The following is an 18284-nucleotide window of genomic DNA, read 5'->3' as shown; positions in this document are numbered from 1 at the left end:
ATTAATAAGCAGTGACAAAGGTCCATACATTTCAGTCACAAGGTAGGATCTGGGTACGAAATCAGTAAGGGCCTTCATCACTATCTCGTTGCTAAGCTACGCGTTCGTCATGCGAAGACTAATATTTCACTTCTGTTTTTCACATTTTGTGCATTTACCACTTAAAAGGCGCGACCCGCAGATACCTCTGTACGTATCATATTTTTCAACAAAAATATTTTTTCTTTTGTTCTTTATCTTTATCTACTTATCTAATGCTGAAATGACTTGACTGTTTTGACTCTGAGATTCGTAAGATTAGAGTCTTTGAAAAATGAGCGAGTTTGAGGGCAAAGTACAAGCATGAATTAAGGAAAGTTAATCCCACAGCTGCGGCTCAGAGTCGCTACAAAACTGGAAAAGTCTTTCATGAAGGTGAATACGCTGCCAAAAATTCGTTGAATTTCGAAATAAAAGATGTATTGACAAAAGCGGTAGAAAATTAAGGACAAGCACGTTTATCTGGGTCACGTGACGTTGAAGGGCATCAACAGGCTGGCACTTCTTTCATCATTAACTGTCCGAATTTTGTCAGATGATAGCAGAACAACGTCGAGTTAAAACTGACTTGATTTCCCTTGCAACGCCCTAAATAGATCGTGGCGAGGACAAATCACTGCAGTCAGTGTAGCCACAAAATTCTTAAAATTTTGTTTGTAAATTCAAAACTTTAGCTAAGATACATGGCTGTTGTCCAAACAGAGTAGATTCCGAGGTGAAATTAGGGTGAAAGGGAATGAAGGTTAAGTGACCCTGATCGAGTTAAACAAAGCACAACTTCATGACGTACAAAGATATCGAATGTGTTGTGGAAACGAAGATCTGAGTAACCGCAACAGAGCTATAACACGAGATACGTCTACACTGTATTTTTTTATTATTATTATTATTTCTAATCAAAATGATCTTTGATCTTGATTCCTCTGTTTCGTGTTCGAAACAAATAAGTAAACTAGTGTGTCTCGTTTTGTGTCTGATCGGTATGAACCTCTGGCTTTCTATCCGCTGTTGTTTGAAAATTAATAATAAATGAACAAAAGCAGAGGCCCATACAGCATAGAATGGTATTCAACTTGTCAGTGTGCCACTATATTTTGGTTGTTCAAACCAGCTTTCTTACGGTAAAACGAGAGCGTGCATTGTACCTAATCATGCCTTTCTGGTAGGCCTCTGCAGCCCTCAAAAAGAGAACTGTCGGGCCACGGTTTGTAGTTTGGCGAGAAGCAGTCGAACAGTCGATATTTGTTCTGAATTTTGTCCAGTGAGCAAAGTAACAAATCATGGAAGCTAATCTTTAGTAGAAAACTTGTCTCCGCACTAATCTCAAAACCAGAGTTAAATTAGACAAGACATCACCTTCTTAGTATTTTAGAAAAATTCCTCCTCCTACCTGAACGGATATAGATGCATTTCAGTCTTTTTTTTTTTTTTTTTTTTTTTCACAGCTTTGTTATGATTATCGGCTATGCTCACGCGAAGCTATTATTTGCCTCTCTCTCAACTTCAGACATGTTATCATGTTGCATCACAGCTTCGCGACTAATGGCACCAAGGTCCCACCAGGGCCTGGCTACTTTTGGGGGCTCTACTTGTCCCATCGCAAATCAAGTCCCTAGTTTTATTCATATTGAATCCTCCCTAGTGTGGTGGTGGCCATTCCACTTCGTTCGTGGATTGAAACTAATATCAGAAAGGCATGTTATGAACAACACTTTGTGTAGAGAGAGCACAGGAGATTCTGGACATATCTTCGGGTCCAGCCTCTGGCGCGGATGTTTGTATAAGTCTTGTCGGTTAGAACATATACTTCAGAGCTTTGAAAAGCTCATTTTTCTCTTCAGATCGTGGATTTTCGGGTATTTCACTTGAAAATTGTGCATGTTTGTTGGATCATCGCTCAAGCTTGACGATTTTGTAGGCGCTGGATGGCGGACGGAAAGATCAGAAGTGCTTTGTGTGCTCTGTGCGTGCTTTTTAATAAGCCTAAGGACGGTAACGTCTGACGTGTAAATCTCAACAAAAATCCGGTGCATTACGAGGCCCATTATGAGAACGGGCAGTTTTTTTTTTTTTGCTGCGAGTGACTCTGAGCAAACTAAGCTAACCATATTGCATCCTGAATACGGAGAGTATCTGACTGACTAACGGTGCCGCAAAGGTAGTGTTTCAGTATTTAAGCAATTTTGATCCCTGAATTATTTCCGCCTCTCGGTTTCAGTGCGATCGAGCACTTCGTGAAAAAGTACATTCGCCCAGGTAATTTGAAATGTACCCCTACAATACTATGAACTCATAGCAAAAGTCTATTTCTTTTTTAGTCTCATTCCTTTAATTTGACAAAGATGAAATTCTTTTTTTTTTCCTCTTGAGATTCGTTTAGATAAGTGTCAATACTATTCTTTGTAGGTTTTAGGTATTAGCCTTTATACTTTTCTCGTTTTCATGTCATGGGGCACGGTTTCACGATTCTGCTGAAATACAAACCGCACCAAAAATTTTCCAAAAAGCCATTAGTTTATGACCGTGATCGTGGGGAGGTAAGAAAAGCGATACACTAAGAATTGATCCACGGGAGGTGTTCAGTTGATGACATCAAAGAAATAAAGAAAGTGCGTTTGCTACATTCTTTTAGTTTCCTTCAGATTCTTGGATGTACTTTTTTCCTGCAACATAATCGTTACCGCTATCTGCTTTGTGCCTATCAGTTGATCTGTTTTGATTTCCCGTGAACTGTTTCCGGTTTGTAGGTCACTCAGATCGATATCTAAAATTAACACGAAATTCCTTGGCATAATATAGCGGTGCAAACACAACGTACTGTTTCAGTTTGTCCTTCTAGAGACTCTAATTTGGGTCACACAGTGGCTTCCACCCTTAGTCATCTCTTGTGTTCAAGAAACAAAAGCAACAAGATCATATTTGTTCCACAGGGGAAAAGGTGTGTATGTATTGAAAAAGAAATTGTCGTTTTTATCTACAAAAAAATATGTTTGTTATGACTGGGTGAATTGTTTTACCCCCTTCGTGAGTTTCCATGGCTGTGGCCTGCGTTGAACAGTCTAGCAGTCAGTAAGTGTTATCAATGCCTAATTTCTCACCGAATCCCACCGGGAATTGTCCGTTTTATTTGAAATTATTTTGCATATCATCTCAATCATCATGGGATTCAATAGTAATTTCATACCGACAATTGAAGTACCCGAAACCATCGGCACTTTAAAATGGATCGATCAGTGATGTTGGTTGATGCTTTTTCAACACATTCTCTTTAGAGTTTTCTTGCGGATTGCCTGGCATTCTAACACGACAATCAAGCAATCGACTCCTCCCCATCGCTGTCTCTGATTTGGTGGACAATGACGAAAGGCTTGGCAATTTTCACGCTGCTCATGTTGTGTAATTCCATGTCGGCCGCACGCAAACCAAAGCACACTTTTCGAAGCGGTTCAGGATCGGCGAGGCGACCCAACATAGTTTTTATTATGACAGATGATTTGGACACTGCGCTTGGATCGCCGGAGGTAATGAAGAAGACTAGCAAAATTCTTCGCCAAGAAGGAGCCGACTTTGTGAACGCGTTCGTCACAACACCTATGTGCTGCCCTTCCCGCGCCAGCATTTTGACTGGTTCCTACGCACACAATCACAACACGTACACTAATAACTTGAATTGTTCATCTCCATCCTGGAGAAGAGGCCCAGAGAAGAAAACTTACGCCAAGTACCTAGAGTCTTCGGGATACGTAACGGGTAAGTTAATACATTGATCCACTCTTCTAGAACTATAATTATACTTTATCAACACATTGTCTGGTGTCAGAGAACTTCACTCAGGGGAATACTTCACATTGAAATTCTGAAATCGAAACCAATAATTTTTATGGTTTCTTTAGTACAGCTCCTCTGACACAATTGACTACATTGAGCCTTCGCTGCTCTCGCTGGTTATCACAAATCTGCCATCTTACAATTAGCCACAATAGAATTGTAATGAATATCACATCTCGTTGACATTCTTTTGGTCGTCCGATTTTCAAACGGTGCTTTGTTGCTTGACTAACTCTCATTGTCTTTTTAAGTGAATTACGTCAGCACTGCCGGTATTTTCTAAAGTATTTCATGAAGCAGCTACAGCAAAGAGCTGATCCCTAGAAAGTCCGGTCAGGCTGCAGCTCATATGTAAACCTCTTTATCAAAACTATTACCCAGCGCATGTTTGGCGGTTTAGCTGTGTTTTGGTCACAGCAATTCATGGGTCAATGTTGTATTTTCATTAGAGATTATTTAATCAGTTAATTCACTTCGCAAGTAGCGATAAGAAAAGAACGAAAACTTCTCTCTTCAAAGAAACAGTTCTTCTTATTTCGACCAAGTATGCTTTAAACCAAGAAGCTGTATTTGTTTTGATTTCATCGAAGAAATGAAATCAGAGAAAATCGTTCAAAATCCATCCTCTGGCTAAACCTCCGCAATAAGTCGATCTCAAGGTCGTTTAAAGATTTAAGTAGCTCTGACCCAATGCAAAGGAAATGCTCCTATCAACAGGTTTAAAACTCCCTTGATCTGAAAACTCAGTGTACTCAGTTGCTTTTGCTCTCTCTTAATGTTTTGGAATCTTTCCACACCATAAGTGCACGATCTTTAAACTGACTGAAAAGTCAGTCATTAAAGGTTCAGCGACTTGCATTCTGCTCTTCACTTTTGTTTTACCAGACAAGTTATTCAAGGAATGTCGCCTTTGGTTGAAGGTTGTCTTATCTGACCAAATCTGCCAAAAAAAAACTGTTTTACAGGACTGATAGCGGTCTGTTTTACCTGTCTACTGAAACGATTACTCGAAGTGTATCATTGAAATTGCTTGTAATTGCATTTAGCTAAATGCGCACTAGAGGATTTTGATGAAGTGAGACGTCCTACAAAGGAATCATTTGCATATTATTCATTTATCATTTTAAGATTGTAGTTGTGCAATACTTTCGTTGAGGCCCCCTAATGGTGGTCGACTTTTAGTGGAAATCAAATAACAGCGGCTCACCGAATTATTAAACAATGTAAAAGCATTTGCCGTGATGTTTTCCGGGATGTACGTTGCTTCCTTAGGATTAATCACCAAAGGCAAATAAAGGGTTCAGTCCCTTTCCGATATCATGAAATCGTGCCAAGGTAAATGGTCTTCTCTTAAGCGAGCTAAATCTAGAAAAGGTGGAAGAGTGTCAACGGAGTTATAACGAAACATCACGAATTTCCTCTCTTTAAATTGGTAGCCTGTTTGCGATGAAGACATCACTCTAAGTTTGCCGTAACCTTTGCTCCTGATTCCGACTACACAGACATTCTATGAACAGACTCGGCAGAAAAAGATGAACATTTAGCACTTCTATCTGAAAAATTCCGACATTGCCATGAATTGTTTCTATAATCTGGAACACTATTCTTTTCCTGTCAAGGTTATTTACACTCATGTGTAATAAAGTAAGCTTTGCAGAAAAGTTTTCCGTATGATGAAGCAAACAGAACGAGACAAATTTATGCACAGAGACAAGGTCATATTTTTTGCTGCTGTGGCAGTCTTTCACCACTTCGGTTAGAAGCATAATACTTGCGAAGGGAAACGACGAAAACGCACATTAATTAGTACCATTTTTAAGGAATAATGAAGACTTCCTTTTAGCAAAGTTTCTCTGACATTGTTTACCTTACTGCGTAGTTTTGTTTTATTTTATTTTATAATTACAAACGCCTTGCACTTTTCCTCAAATGAACTTTAACAAGCTGAAAGGAGTTTTCACTCAGACAAGCTGAGCTCGTTTGGTTTGAAGGGTTCTTGCCGACGAGTCCATAATTGACTGTGTGAGGTTCATTGGAAAGCATTTTTGTATTGATCCATGTTCAAACTGATCACGAACTCAAACAGGAAGGCGTATCAGCCAGCTATTTGGATGACGTGCCTTAACCCAGAATTGAAGTTGTTTTTTAAGACTGTGGAATTTCTCAGTGTCTAAAAGCAAGTATCTCCTTTCGTGAAACTAACAAAGAGACAAAAATTCGCTGAATGAACGTGATTTGATCTATCTCTCTCGCACGCTCACTGTCTGTCTCTTTATTATATTGCCCTATTTTCTTTGGTCCGTCCTTTGTAATTTACTGTACCGCAATGGTGTCAACAGCAGAAACGTGACCATTTGAATATTAAAAATAAAATCTAGATCTTACTAAAATTACTGAGATGAAAAATATGAAAAAGGCATTCTAACAGTAGATTCACACTAGTTGGGGAAGCTTTATTCCCTCTGCCATTACAAAGTCATTGGGTGTTTGTCAAATAATTTCCTCCTCTGTTTTTTTCCTAAAAGGAAAGCGAGAATTATATCAATCGATGAAAACTATCAAAACTAGAACTTTTATTGTAGTCGGGGTTAAACGCTTCTCCGATTCATAGAAAGTTCAACTCATAATAGTGCTATCAAGATGTTAATTTTTCATTTACCGGATTCACAACGAGATTATTCTCTTCTTTTTTTTTCGAAGTGCGGGGGGCATTGACTATCGATTTTCCGAATATTTTTTTTCCGGACAACACAATTTTTGTCCTGGAAAACTGAGAAAGAACTTTCTTGCAACATCTTACCTAGAAAGGGAAGTGCTAATGAGATTCATCCACAGCAGCTTCTCATACCATCACGATCTACTGACACGTGTAATTTAATATCTTAGTGGGGCAAAAAATTGTTAAATTGTTTGATGAAGATTTTCCTCTCTTGACACAACAATACGGATATGAAATTTTCATGCAAATCCCCTTTCGAAGATCTTTTTATTCAGGTGTCAAACTCTGAAGAGGGCCAAATGGCGGCGATTCTCACAGAACGAGTTTGGCCTCCACCTTCGTTGAGAAAAAGTGAAAATAAAATCGAACCAGAGAAAGCTGACATGAACCATGGAGGTTTTTTTGTGGTATTTAGCCTTATATACCAAACCAAAGTGCAACAGTACGAACAAGCTCTATAAATAGTATCATATATGGTCGAAAAACTTCTTGCATTCAAGAACCGTTTTTCCGTTCTTTTGTTGTTTTTCTAATGTGACCTGGTAAGATACACGGTGACTGTATGTTGAAAGGAGCAGTGTCTTCACCTACGCACGTTAATTATTTCATTGAACTATGAAATTTTCATCCAATTAAAGAATCTTTCAGTAGGTTACTTCAGAATGCAGTATGTCAATTGATCACATATGAAAGGCACAAAAGAATTATGCAAAAGGCATCTTTAACACTCGTTTTGATGAAAACTTCACTAGAACATTAAGCGTTTCTGATAGAGCATTTTACACAGCTGTATTTACAGTCCCACAGTTTCACAGTTGTGTAATGGATGTCCTTTCTGAAATACTGAACCAAAATAGAATCTTCACGAACAACGAAACTGAGTATTTTAAATACTTTAGCAGAATTAATTCTGTAGATAAACAACACATGCGCTAATCAGGATTATAATATCGTGGTATTTTGTGCAAACCGGACAATACAATTTTTGTGCGCGTTAGCAGAGCGGGAAGAGGATAAGTGTCTTTACTTTAAATGTTAATCTTTTCATTGCATGTGTAAGTAATAATTGGTGCGAATAAACAGTAATCAGATTTGCGCTGAACAATGTTTAAAGCCAGTTGACCCTAATTGCTGGGTTGGAACAACGCATCTTAAACGAAGCACGCACTGTAACCCACACATTGTACATTTTTCTCATATGACCTACTAAATTGCAATTGATAATTTTGGAAAACCTCTTGCAGTTTATTTTCTTTAAACCCAGCCAGCTGCACGATGAGAGGGATATTTTGCATCATAATGGCGATAACCGTCGGTTATCCTCGTGTCACAGGTCCATCCGCCTTACTGCGTCGCCTTTTTAATGTCTTTTAAGTTCGTAAGAAGTGTGAACAGAATGTCAGTCCTGTCTGAGAACTTATTTAAAGATCTACTGGTTGGATTTACAAGTCAGACGTTATTGTATACGCCTAATACAATTGTCAGCGAGCCAAAACACCAGATAAACGAATCAATTATTACAACAAACAGTCCAATCTCATTTACGTAAAAGGTTTTTCTTTAACTTCACTCGTAAACCTTGACTGAGGTTCTAGAAATTGTTTGTTTTGCAATGCCTGTCTGATTTTTTTATCGGAATAACACAACACTGAACGGCACATTCTTCTTAGCTTAGATTTGCGTATTTTCTCCAATTCTTATACATCTTTAAATTCCTCTAGCAATAACCCAATCGCATATGAATTGTCAGATCTGATGGACATGCAAGTGAACAATACGATGGGAACGTTAATTTTAACATGCTCAAACTCAAATAGTCAGCAAACATCAATCAGCAGCCACTAGGACTGTTATTGTCCTATCCGGCATTGGCCTATGAATAGTGCGCTCAAATAAGTTTAAAGTCACAAATTGCATGCACCACAGACTTGCTTGGTCACGGGAAGGAAATTTAAAAAGGTCTTTGGGGTTTTTAATAACTATTAGTATGATAACAATTAGGACTAATTTCTTTTTACTCTTAATGGTATTAGGAAGGATTAGCTTTTGACCGCGGAGATACAGATATACAAAAGAAAGATTTTATTTAATCTTTCTAGAATCTCGTCCAGGCGTCGCTGTTTAATGCTCAATAAACAATTGATACTCTTAGTTGCGTGTCGATGATTCTTGATGAAATTTCCACTTTGTTTTTACGTCAGACCATGACTATCGGTTGAATCTTTTCACGGAATCGGCCTACCTGATATACCTGCATGGGAAGTTGTTCAAGTGATTCGTTTGTTTAGACATAAAAAACCGGCAGCTATGGGGCAGTTTTTTCGTCTGTAATACATTTTTGCGAATAGATCTGTCAGACATTAAAATCGTGACATGTTTTTATCATAAATTTTCTTTTGACCAGTGACTGGACATCTTATTCTCTGCGAGTTTTTGTCTTCAAGTGAAGCAACCTTTATGTGATCAGTTGTTTAAATTCTAATGGAGACATAGACAAGTTCAGATCAAGATGGTTTATCTTCCTTTCGCAGGTTACTTTGGCAAATATCTAAACGAGTACGATGGGAGCTGGGTACCAGCGGGTTGGAAAAAATGGGAAGGACTGGTGTTTAACTCCAAGTTCTACAACTACACAATACGACGCAACACGTACAAAGAACGACACAAGATGGATTATGGGCAGGATTACTTCACTGATTTCATCACTAATAGGAGTATCTCTTTCATAAAACGGACAAAAGAGAACAAACCACACAGTCCTTTCCTAGCTGTGGTGAGTCATGCAGCCCCTCATGGCCCGGAGACGCCTGCTCCTCAATACAGTACAGCATTTCCTGGTGCCCAAGCTCCAAGGTATGACCAAGATTATGTTTAAGAAAGCCAGTATCTACTATCACTGTAACATTTTGTTTCTTTGTTGCAAGAGTTGATCCCTACAAAAGAACTAGGTTTTTCTGTCATTATTTGTTGGTTTGTTTTCTTGTCTACCGTTCACAAAACAAATTGTTCGTTGTTAGGGTATTCTGAACATATTTGCTCCCCTGTAATTTAACCCTTAACTCCCGTGAGTTACCAAGACAGAATTTCTCCTTACAATATCTATACAATATCAACCAGATAAGTGATGAGAATAAAGAAAAAGATCAATTTGGGGATAATTAGTTGATTTAATACTAAATTCTCTGAACTAACATTACAAGAATTGTATGGTTGACAGTAAGGAGAATTACAAATTTAATTTGTGAGTTAAAGGGTTAAGTTAGGACAGAGTAAAAATCTCTTCATGTTTATATTTTCTCGGAGGAAGAGTATATGTTGCAAGCCGCTATCGAACCTTACCAACCCTGTGTAGTCTACCAATCGCTTACCACACACAGCTGAGCGATCATACCGTCCTTGTGGGGTAACGTTTTCCACTTTTTACAGGTATCCTAACTGGAATTATATATCACTGGACAAACAATGGATCATGAGGGAAACACCTGCGATGAGTGCACAGAAAATAGCTTTCGTGGATCTGCTCCACCGCCGTCGCCTTCAAACACTGCTTTCAGTTGATGACTCAATCGCGCGAATCTTCCACACTCTCCAGTCCCTAGGGATTGAAGACGAAACTTACATATTCTTCACATCAGATCATGGTTACCATCTTGGTCAGTTTGGTCAGGTCAAAGGCAAGTCCATGCCATTTGAGAGCGACATAAGAGTTCCTTTTTACGTGAGAGGACCAATTATTCCCAAGAATATCAGGTGGGACACAACACTCTGTTTCACTTTGATTACAGTTTTTTGTAATCAATCGTAATCAATCAACCAGCGTCCTTTGCCTTGTCCTGTTCTTTTTCTCCTCGTTCTTCTTGTTCCGAGTCCTTCCTTGCCTACCTTACTGCTCCCCTTTTTGGAAGATACAGCCGCGTCATTTGTTAAGTTAACAAATCTTTAGTTAGGAGAGGACTTTTGACAAATTGTGAACCCAATTGCAAACCACAAATGTGTAAAGTGAGTCGTCGACCTGTAAGGTTTCGAAGAGGATTTCAAAGTGTACAGGACTGATAAGAAGAAAAACAGAGTTAACACCCTTAATTGATCGTTAATCTTTTAATTATCGCTAGTTGTTAGGTGTTGACCCACTGAACCCTAACACCAGTATGTTTATTCTGTATACTGTTCTCTATATATTTCCTAAGGTGCTGACATGGAGAATTTGTTTAAAAAAATCCAGAGTTTTGTTCGTTGGTGACCATCTCCTTTATTGTTGTGACCTTAATGTGTGATTCAGGGGTGATGTTCTGAGGAGAAAATAGATGCTGATCACTCTTAGGGGTGGAAGGGTTAAATTGATCTGACGAGTGATGTTGACCCCAAGTTGATCTTGTTTGTTATGCAGTGTAACAGACATGGTCTTGAACATTGACCTGGCACCCACATTTTTGGATATTGCCGGCATTAAGATACCCAAAGACATGGACGGCATGTCTGTTATGAAACTGTTCCGCAGGACAAGATACGGACGAAGAGCAAAAAGGTACACGTTTTTCCCGAAACTGTGGAATCGAAGTTTCTGATATTCATGCGTACTAATTGTCAATCACTATTAGATTGGTAGGTAATGAAAGAGTACATCAAGTGTTCTGTACATGCGCTGATCATTGTTTTGATATCATAGATTGTAAAGCTGTAGAGAGCTGTCTTTTTTCTTGAAAGATATTTTGTCGAATCACCTAGTTCAGGATAATATCATACCTGACTGAGAGGGGCATTTTAAGCTTTCCACAGAAACAAACTTAGCACAAGTTAAGCTTTCAGTGCGTTTGTTGTTTACTGATCTGTTCTTTTTTTATATTTTCCAGGCGAACACATGTTGTATGGAGGGACACAATTCTCATAGAAAGGTCTCGAGGGTAAGCAGAATAGTTCAACACACGACAAACTTAGCACAAAAAGTTAGCTTACTTTTGCCCTATTAATGAAGTATTTTGCGTTTCTTTTTTTTTAATCCACAATGAAAAGTTTTATGTCTATTCTAGAAAACCAGTTTTAGCTTGGTTCGTTTTGGAACCATTTAACTGTATCGCGAATGCTCAAGCACCACACATTTATCACTTGTTCAAAGGGAAATTTGATGATTTCAAAAGCAAGAAAAGAAGCATTATTTTGTTGTTTAACAGATCAATTTGCTTAACAGTAGCCACGCTGAGATAATTTCGCGAGCAATTTCGGCCGCTGAAATTTTATATTTTTTGTGGTAATGAGGCTTGAAACACCCTAAAGAATAGTAATCGTTCTGCATGGGTTTAAGTCATTTGGGAAGGAGACTCCCTGACGATATTATACAGAGAGTTTGTGTATTCATTTGGAGCGTTAAAAGCTAAAGCCTTAATTTATGACTCTCCTTTGTTTAAATTTTAGTTTTATACCCTTAGAGTCAATCTCGTCACCTCTCTTCATATGGTAGTAATATACCCTCTTACTTGCTATCACTGAACGTGCTTGTAACGTGGTGTGCTGTACGGCTCGCCTTCCCGACTTACGAGTCATCCGATTGCAGTCATTGGACTAATTTAGTATACTGTACACGTACATTGTAGAAATATTGGCAATGTGTCATTTTAGTTGGAGAAGGACGAAGAACTTCATGAAAGGGAAATCAGGGAACAAGACTGCTTCGGTTAAGGAGCGAAAGATGACCATTTTGGAAGACATCTGCTCCAGGCCAAAATACCAATCCCCTTGTCAACCCAAGCAGCTCTGGGAGTGTCAGACAGTCAACCGCAGACCAAGACTGAGAAAATGTAGACGAAATATCACAACTGTATTAAGGACAGCTCCAATTACCCGACCTACACCTCCTACCGATCCTGTGAAGATGTGCGTTTGCATGAAGCAAAGACCTGATAGTGAACTGCATGAAAACCAAAATGACATGCTGCTCTACGAGGGTGAGTTGAACGGTCGGCTTTCCTTCTTCGATAATCTCTTTTTTTATTTATCCTTTAGTAACAAGGATTCTTTCTTTTGCTTAGAAAGAAGAGCTATTTCATTGAGTGATCAAGCTTCTTAACAATCATCATAATTTTGTCCTTTATTATTTTGCAGAGGAGCTGCTCATAAACGGCATGGATTATTTGACCAAAGAACTCAGACGAAGATCAAAAAGGTCTCGTTATTTTGGATACAATCCAAGGAAGAGAAGAAATGAGTTCAACAACAAGAGGTACCAGAAGGAATTGGCCAGGGCTCATAAGCTGCAAAGTCGACGTTCGAAGTCCAAAGTGTTTATTAGGACTCCTGCTAGCAAACCAAAACCTCAGTCAAACGAGACTCAAACGCCTCATGGGTCTTCAGAAGTGCAACGAGCGGTGGCGGAAAAACTTGGAAAACTAAAGGAGAAAATTCAGGGAATAAGGCAACGCCTTGGTGCGTTGCGTGACAGGAGGAAGAAACTGCTTCTGATAAGCGCGCGTGACAAGTTCTTAGAGTACCCCTGTCCATGTAACCACGGTAATGATACCGCGAGAGACGTCAAAGGAAACTATGGTAATGATCAATACCAGATATCATCGCTGAGAAGAAGAAATAAACCGCCAAAAGCTCCATCCCGCAAAACAGAGACCAAGAAAAAAAAGGGGAAGGCGAAGCCAAGACGTAGCATGTGTGCCAGCCCGGGTATGAACTGCTTCTACCAGACAGAGGATCACTGGAAGCTGCCACCGCTCTGGACCGGTAAATATTCTCACATTCCATCTGTAAAAATCAGGAAAACGAATTTTTCGTTGAGTGCACGTCATATGGGTCTTTATGCATAACAGTAAGTGAAAGGAACGGAAATCTCATCGTTGCCCCCACAGCCTATGTTCAATTATTTACCAATAATCGATCGCAGTAAGACCTTGACATCCTTTTGAAATGTTTCTCTGGGTAGAGAGCTAAAACTGAGGTGACATTTTTTTTCGGCTATTGGTCAGATTTGCGTTCGGGTTGGCAGTGACTATCCACTGCTGTTCATCATGCTACGGTGGTTTCGGATGCCTTACCTGTGTCTCCTTAGGCAACTCCGCCTAAGTTTTCATTGGTTTATCAGTTGACTGTCTGAAACAGGGTCCCATCTATTAACCGTCGCTCAATACATTTAGTTGAGTTTCACCTAAACATGCAAAGTTATCACAGAGGAAAGTTTACAACAGATTTGTAAAGATTTACACTTCGAGTTGAAATATTATCGTCATGTTCATGCTCAGAATGCCCTGTGCTGACCAGAAGGGTTGTCTTTATGCCATGGCTCAATGTTATCACTTTGTATTTAGGAGCCAGAAGCTTCATGAAATGGTTGAATGAGAGCTTATATGTAATAAACAACGTAAATGGACCGGTAGAACCTCTAAAACTTACATTACCTGATGTTTGTTTTTTTGTATAGGAGGAGAATTCTGTTTCTGTCCTAATGCTGCCAACAATTCTTACTGGTGCTTGCGAACAATAAATTCGACACACAATTTTCTATACTGCGAGTTCATCACAAATTTCTTGGAGTACTTTGACCTCAACAAGGACCCATATCAGGTATGGAAACCCACAATTTGTTCGAAAGTTAAGCTGTACCGGGAAGTTGAGATAGTTATTCTCTTTGAGTTTTTATCTCTGTTATCATTGATTGCGGATAGTTAAAAACAAATCCACGCTTCTTAAAGCTTTTGAATATCAAAAGCTGTGAATAATATACGACTCAAACATGCTTAAGTTTTTAATCTTAGTAACGAGTGTTTTGCCATGCGAATCATATTTTTAAAGCATGTTTACACTCTGAATGATTCACAGCAATCCAGGTTGGTACAGCTCAAGTAATAGTAAATAATGAAAAAATTAATCAAAGTTGAGGAAAAGGCAGGCCAATTTATAATAAATTCTGGAAATTTTTTAATTTGAGAATTATGTGTCAGAAAATGACTATGATACCGTTGAATCTGTAGACTGGGGCTGGAATAAGTCATTACTCACGTTTATCTCGACATTTCTACATTTCTTTAAAGTTTTGTCTTGCGGCATTTTGCAACTCCTTGTTTTTACTATTATTTGCATGGTCATAGTACAAACGCTTTGTTGTGTTTTTTTCGGTGGAAGTATGAGAAGGAAGACTTAGGGCTGTAGCTGTAAGCTACCTTGTGTAGTTGTATTTGATTGGACAGGGAAACAGGAAAGTCAGGGAATTTAGAAAACCACTGTCAGTGCCAACCTTGTTGATGCCATGTAAACCTTAAGCTCATTAGGCTTCGTCCGTAACCTGAAACCGAACATATCAGTAGTGTTGATATCGAATATCATCTTTTATTATCTTGCAGTTGCATAATATAATTCATGAGGTGAGTCCTGGTGTTCTATCAGAGCTTCATCATCTACTCGTCAAGATGCGAGGATGTAAGGGAGAGGATTGCACTCATTACCATGGTAAGAAGTACCCTACAGTACCGCCAAGAAGTCCAGCGGTCAACACCCACTTGAGAGAAGGTATGGAAGAGAGTCACATGACTCCTTTACCAACAGCGCCATCAAACCTGCAAACATCTGCTCGAAGTGCAGTGAGCCCTTTGACTTCGGAGTCACCCTCTCTAGTCCTTGTTACGCGTTCGGACGTTACAGCAAGCTCTCCGCAGAGTGTTTGGAACAACGTTTCGAAACCAACCACTATTGAAAAGTTTACAACACTTCCACCAAAAGATGTAAATGTAAATTTGTTAGAACATTCGACCATTCAGTCGATATTGAACTCAGAACGAAAACAACAGCTCATGGAAAGCTTAAAAACCGAACATTCAATTGCTCAAGTTAGTGAAATGGCGCCTTTACCTACAGTTGACTTTAAGACTAAGAGCAAGCCAGACGAAACATCAGACTTGGAGTCCAACTCCTGTTTGAATTGTTCCAGGTCCGACAACCTACCGAAAACCTTCGTGAGAACTTCGGAACTCAACACAAGTTTATCGGGATTGAACGTTTCTTCAGTCCCAACCACACCAGCATCAGCGACTCCAAAAAGCAAAGAGGAAACTAGTGGAATGCATTTCAATATTTCTACACCAAAACCAGCGAAGGGAAAATCGCCCAAGAGACGCAAAAATGGAGATCGAGAGGGGAGAAAAAAAGATAAATATGCTTCAAAAGGCAAACCAAAGAATAAAAGTCTTAAGAAGTCCAGAAAGTTTAAAAAGAAATCTTCAAACGGAGAAAGAACGTCACTGTCAGAAGAAAAGAAAGAGAGCCCAGAGAATCCTACAAAGCAGACAGTTGTCTTAAACACCACGATATGGTCTCCGGAATCTCCTTTAGACAATAACAGCGAAAAGTCTGACCACGAGAAACCATCTCAACCAACTGCAACACCCTCACTTGGCTCCAATCATGTACCCACAGTCTTAATGAAGTCTTCGGGTCCTGACACAAGCTCTTCCAAACTAAATGGTTCTTCAATTGCAGCAACATCAGCCTCTATCACCACATCAAGAGAAAGGATGACTGAGAAAAATGTGCGACAGACAACAGCAGTCAAACCATCGAAGAGAAAGTCCGCAGAGAGAAGGAAGAACAGTAGCTCGATTGATAGGAACAAAAAAAAATCTCTAAAAAAACTAAGAAAGATGAAGAAATTATCGGAGAGAGAAAATTCTCAAACTTCAGAAGAAATTAAGCCGACCATAGAGGCAGGAGAAGTAAACCAAACTGGATTGAAATCAAAATCGACAAACAGAAGACCTGAATCAGAGAACAAAGACAGCAAGAGGGGAAATAAAGCATTGCCGGAAGTTTCACGAAAACGGAGCAAAAAGCCGACAAACAACCGACCGGCGAATCGGAACTTCAAGAAAAAATCTAAAGGAAAACATTCCAAGCAAAGACCGACTCAAATTAGCCAGGAGGGAGGGGTGGTAGAAAATGGCACCGGTTTCTCTTCGAATTCGGAATCTTCGCCCTCTAACCCTAGAAAAGAAAATAACTAATTTTTTTCTCTTCATTGCTGGTTGGCTTAGTTTAGATGTGTAGAAACCACTCCTTAAACTTGTCAAAATTTGAAAATGCTTCGCGATTTACATACCCTCATCAATCGAGGGCTGTAGAGAAGTCATTGTAGAGTCAAAACCTCACATAGCTTTGATAGTTTATGCGTTGTAAAAAATAGTAGCCAGCAAATCAATTGCGGAAAGGTCTGAGGAAAACAAATAAGTCTACTCACTCTCTCCTCCCTTGATACTGGTTTAGGACGCTTATTTCGTAGACTGTTTAAAAGTGGACGTACCAACGTGGATGTTGGTTAGCGAAAACAAATCTACTACAATTGTTTTTGTCGTTAACTTTATTAACTCCCATGAAAATTGTTGATTGTTTTTTTTTTCTGTCGAAGTGTTGTAAATTCTTCTTTTGAAGTGTTTTAATTCAATGTTTTTAGCTACGGCAAACTAAACAGAAGTGAAGATTTCCTCTAACCGATCATTTTGAAATTTCCTTGTTACAAAAAAAATAATAGTTGCAAAAACCTAGCTGTACGACTTATCTCTTTTTACAAAATATTATGAGCTATGAATGTTTAAGATGAGTTGAGTTTATTTGTAAAGCGATTGGGTTGGTTTGCAGTCCGGTTCAGAAAGTCTCCATTTCCGTTTCAGAGTGACACAAGATTGAATGAAACCACAAAATCTTTTATGGTTTTTTTGTTAACTCAGTGGTAGAGAAACTTTTAATTGACGCTTACGCAGAGCTTTTTACAAAGATGTTTCATTTCTTATGCGACATATGAAACTTTATCTTTGATTTGAACTATTAAGTAAAAATGATGTTCTGTTAAATGTCGTTTTCTGGTTATCGTCTCTTAAAGCTTTTTTATTAAGTTATTTCAGAGCATCTTTGTATGGTGATGGTTTTAATAAAGCTTTACGTAATAGTGGTTAATCGATTGAGTATAATTTCCCTCAAACCTTTTAAGCAGAGCATCATGCTGAGTTTACTCACCTTACGAGCATCCTGTCCTTTCGTATTGGCCAGAAATAGTTCAACTGCTTAAGAGACGAGGCGCTGGTCATTCATCATAGAAATTATGACTTGGTACCCAGTCCTACATTCTCAGGCCAAAGTCATTGTAATTCGCGGATCAATTCAATGCTTGAACATTCCCCCTACCAACCTACTGGCATTTTACTGCCCTTGTGCAATTCGAACTTTGCCCGCGTGGGGTGGGGGAGTCGAACGGAACTGTCCAGTCTTACCAGCGGAATACAAGTATTTTATTTTTTACTATGGAAGTTTTTAAAGTTAAAAAGTTCACTTTGCGCCCCTTGGGGGCGGGCGGGAAGGGGGCGGAATTTAAACGAACCAATACTCAAAAGTTCAAATTCCAGAGCTATCAGGAGTCTCTATCAGGAATAGGAGCGAGAAAAATTTGATGGGTTCTTCGTTCCCATAAAATAATCTGATCACAATCTTGGTTCAGAAGCTATCCACAGAACTGTACCCAAGCTTTGGAATTCTAGGGCGTGTTGAGTACTGCTGAACCTGTCTCTTGGGGTACCACAAAGATCTATTTAGAGCCTCTGATATTCATCCTTTACCTTAACGATCTCCCCAGCGTGTAGGTGGAGTGCAGCTTCAGTAAGCTGACGACACAGCCTTGTTTTATCAGCGCCTCGTATGTTCACTATCTATGTTACCTATGTCA

General features: G+C 39.1%; 1 protein-coding gene across 1 annotated transcript; it reads left to right on the top strand.

Annotated features, from left to right (window-relative positions):
- The first annotated feature begins 2801 nt into the window (after positions 1-2801).
- Positions 2802-17516, top strand: LOC131781162 (extracellular sulfatase Sulf-1-like). Its single transcript, XM_059097806.2, has 10 exons — positions 2802-2977; positions 3312-3789; positions 9118-9439; positions 10013-10336; positions 10974-11111; positions 11437-11487; positions 12200-12525; positions 12683-13309; positions 14004-14146; positions 14923-17516. The coding sequence occupies exons 2-10, from the start codon at positions 3396-3398 to the stop codon at positions 16573-16575; spliced, it is 3978 nt and encodes a 1325-aa protein (XP_058953789.2). The 5' UTR covers positions 2802-2977; positions 3312-3395; the 3' UTR covers positions 16576-17516.
- The last annotated feature ends 768 nt before the right edge of the window (positions 17517-18284 follow it).

This window comes from Pocillopora verrucosa, chromosome 5, assembly GCF_036669915.1.
Source record: "Pocillopora verrucosa isolate sample1 chromosome 5, ASM3666991v2, whole genome shotgun sequence".
NCBI lineage: Eukaryota > Metazoa > Cnidaria > Anthozoa > Scleractinia > Pocilloporidae > Pocillopora > Pocillopora verrucosa.
This window is presented reverse-complemented; position numbering and strand designations above follow the sequence as displayed.

What these genes read in the sequence shown, in the direction of transcription:
- LOC131781162 (XM_059097806.2), top strand. Translation starts at nt 3,396, where the DNA reads ATGACGAAAGGCTTGGCAATTTTCACGCTGCTCATGTTGTGTAATTCC. An exon ending in ATTATTCCCAAGAATATCAG is followed by an intron (nt 10,337 to 10,973) that starts GTGGGACACAAC and finishes TTTGTTATGCAG; the next exon opens with TGTAACAGACATGGTCTTGA. An exon ending in TACGGACGAAGAGCAAAAAG is followed by an intron (nt 11,112 to 11,436) that starts GTACACGTTTTT and finishes TATATTTTCCAG; the next exon opens with GCGAACACATGTTGTATGGA.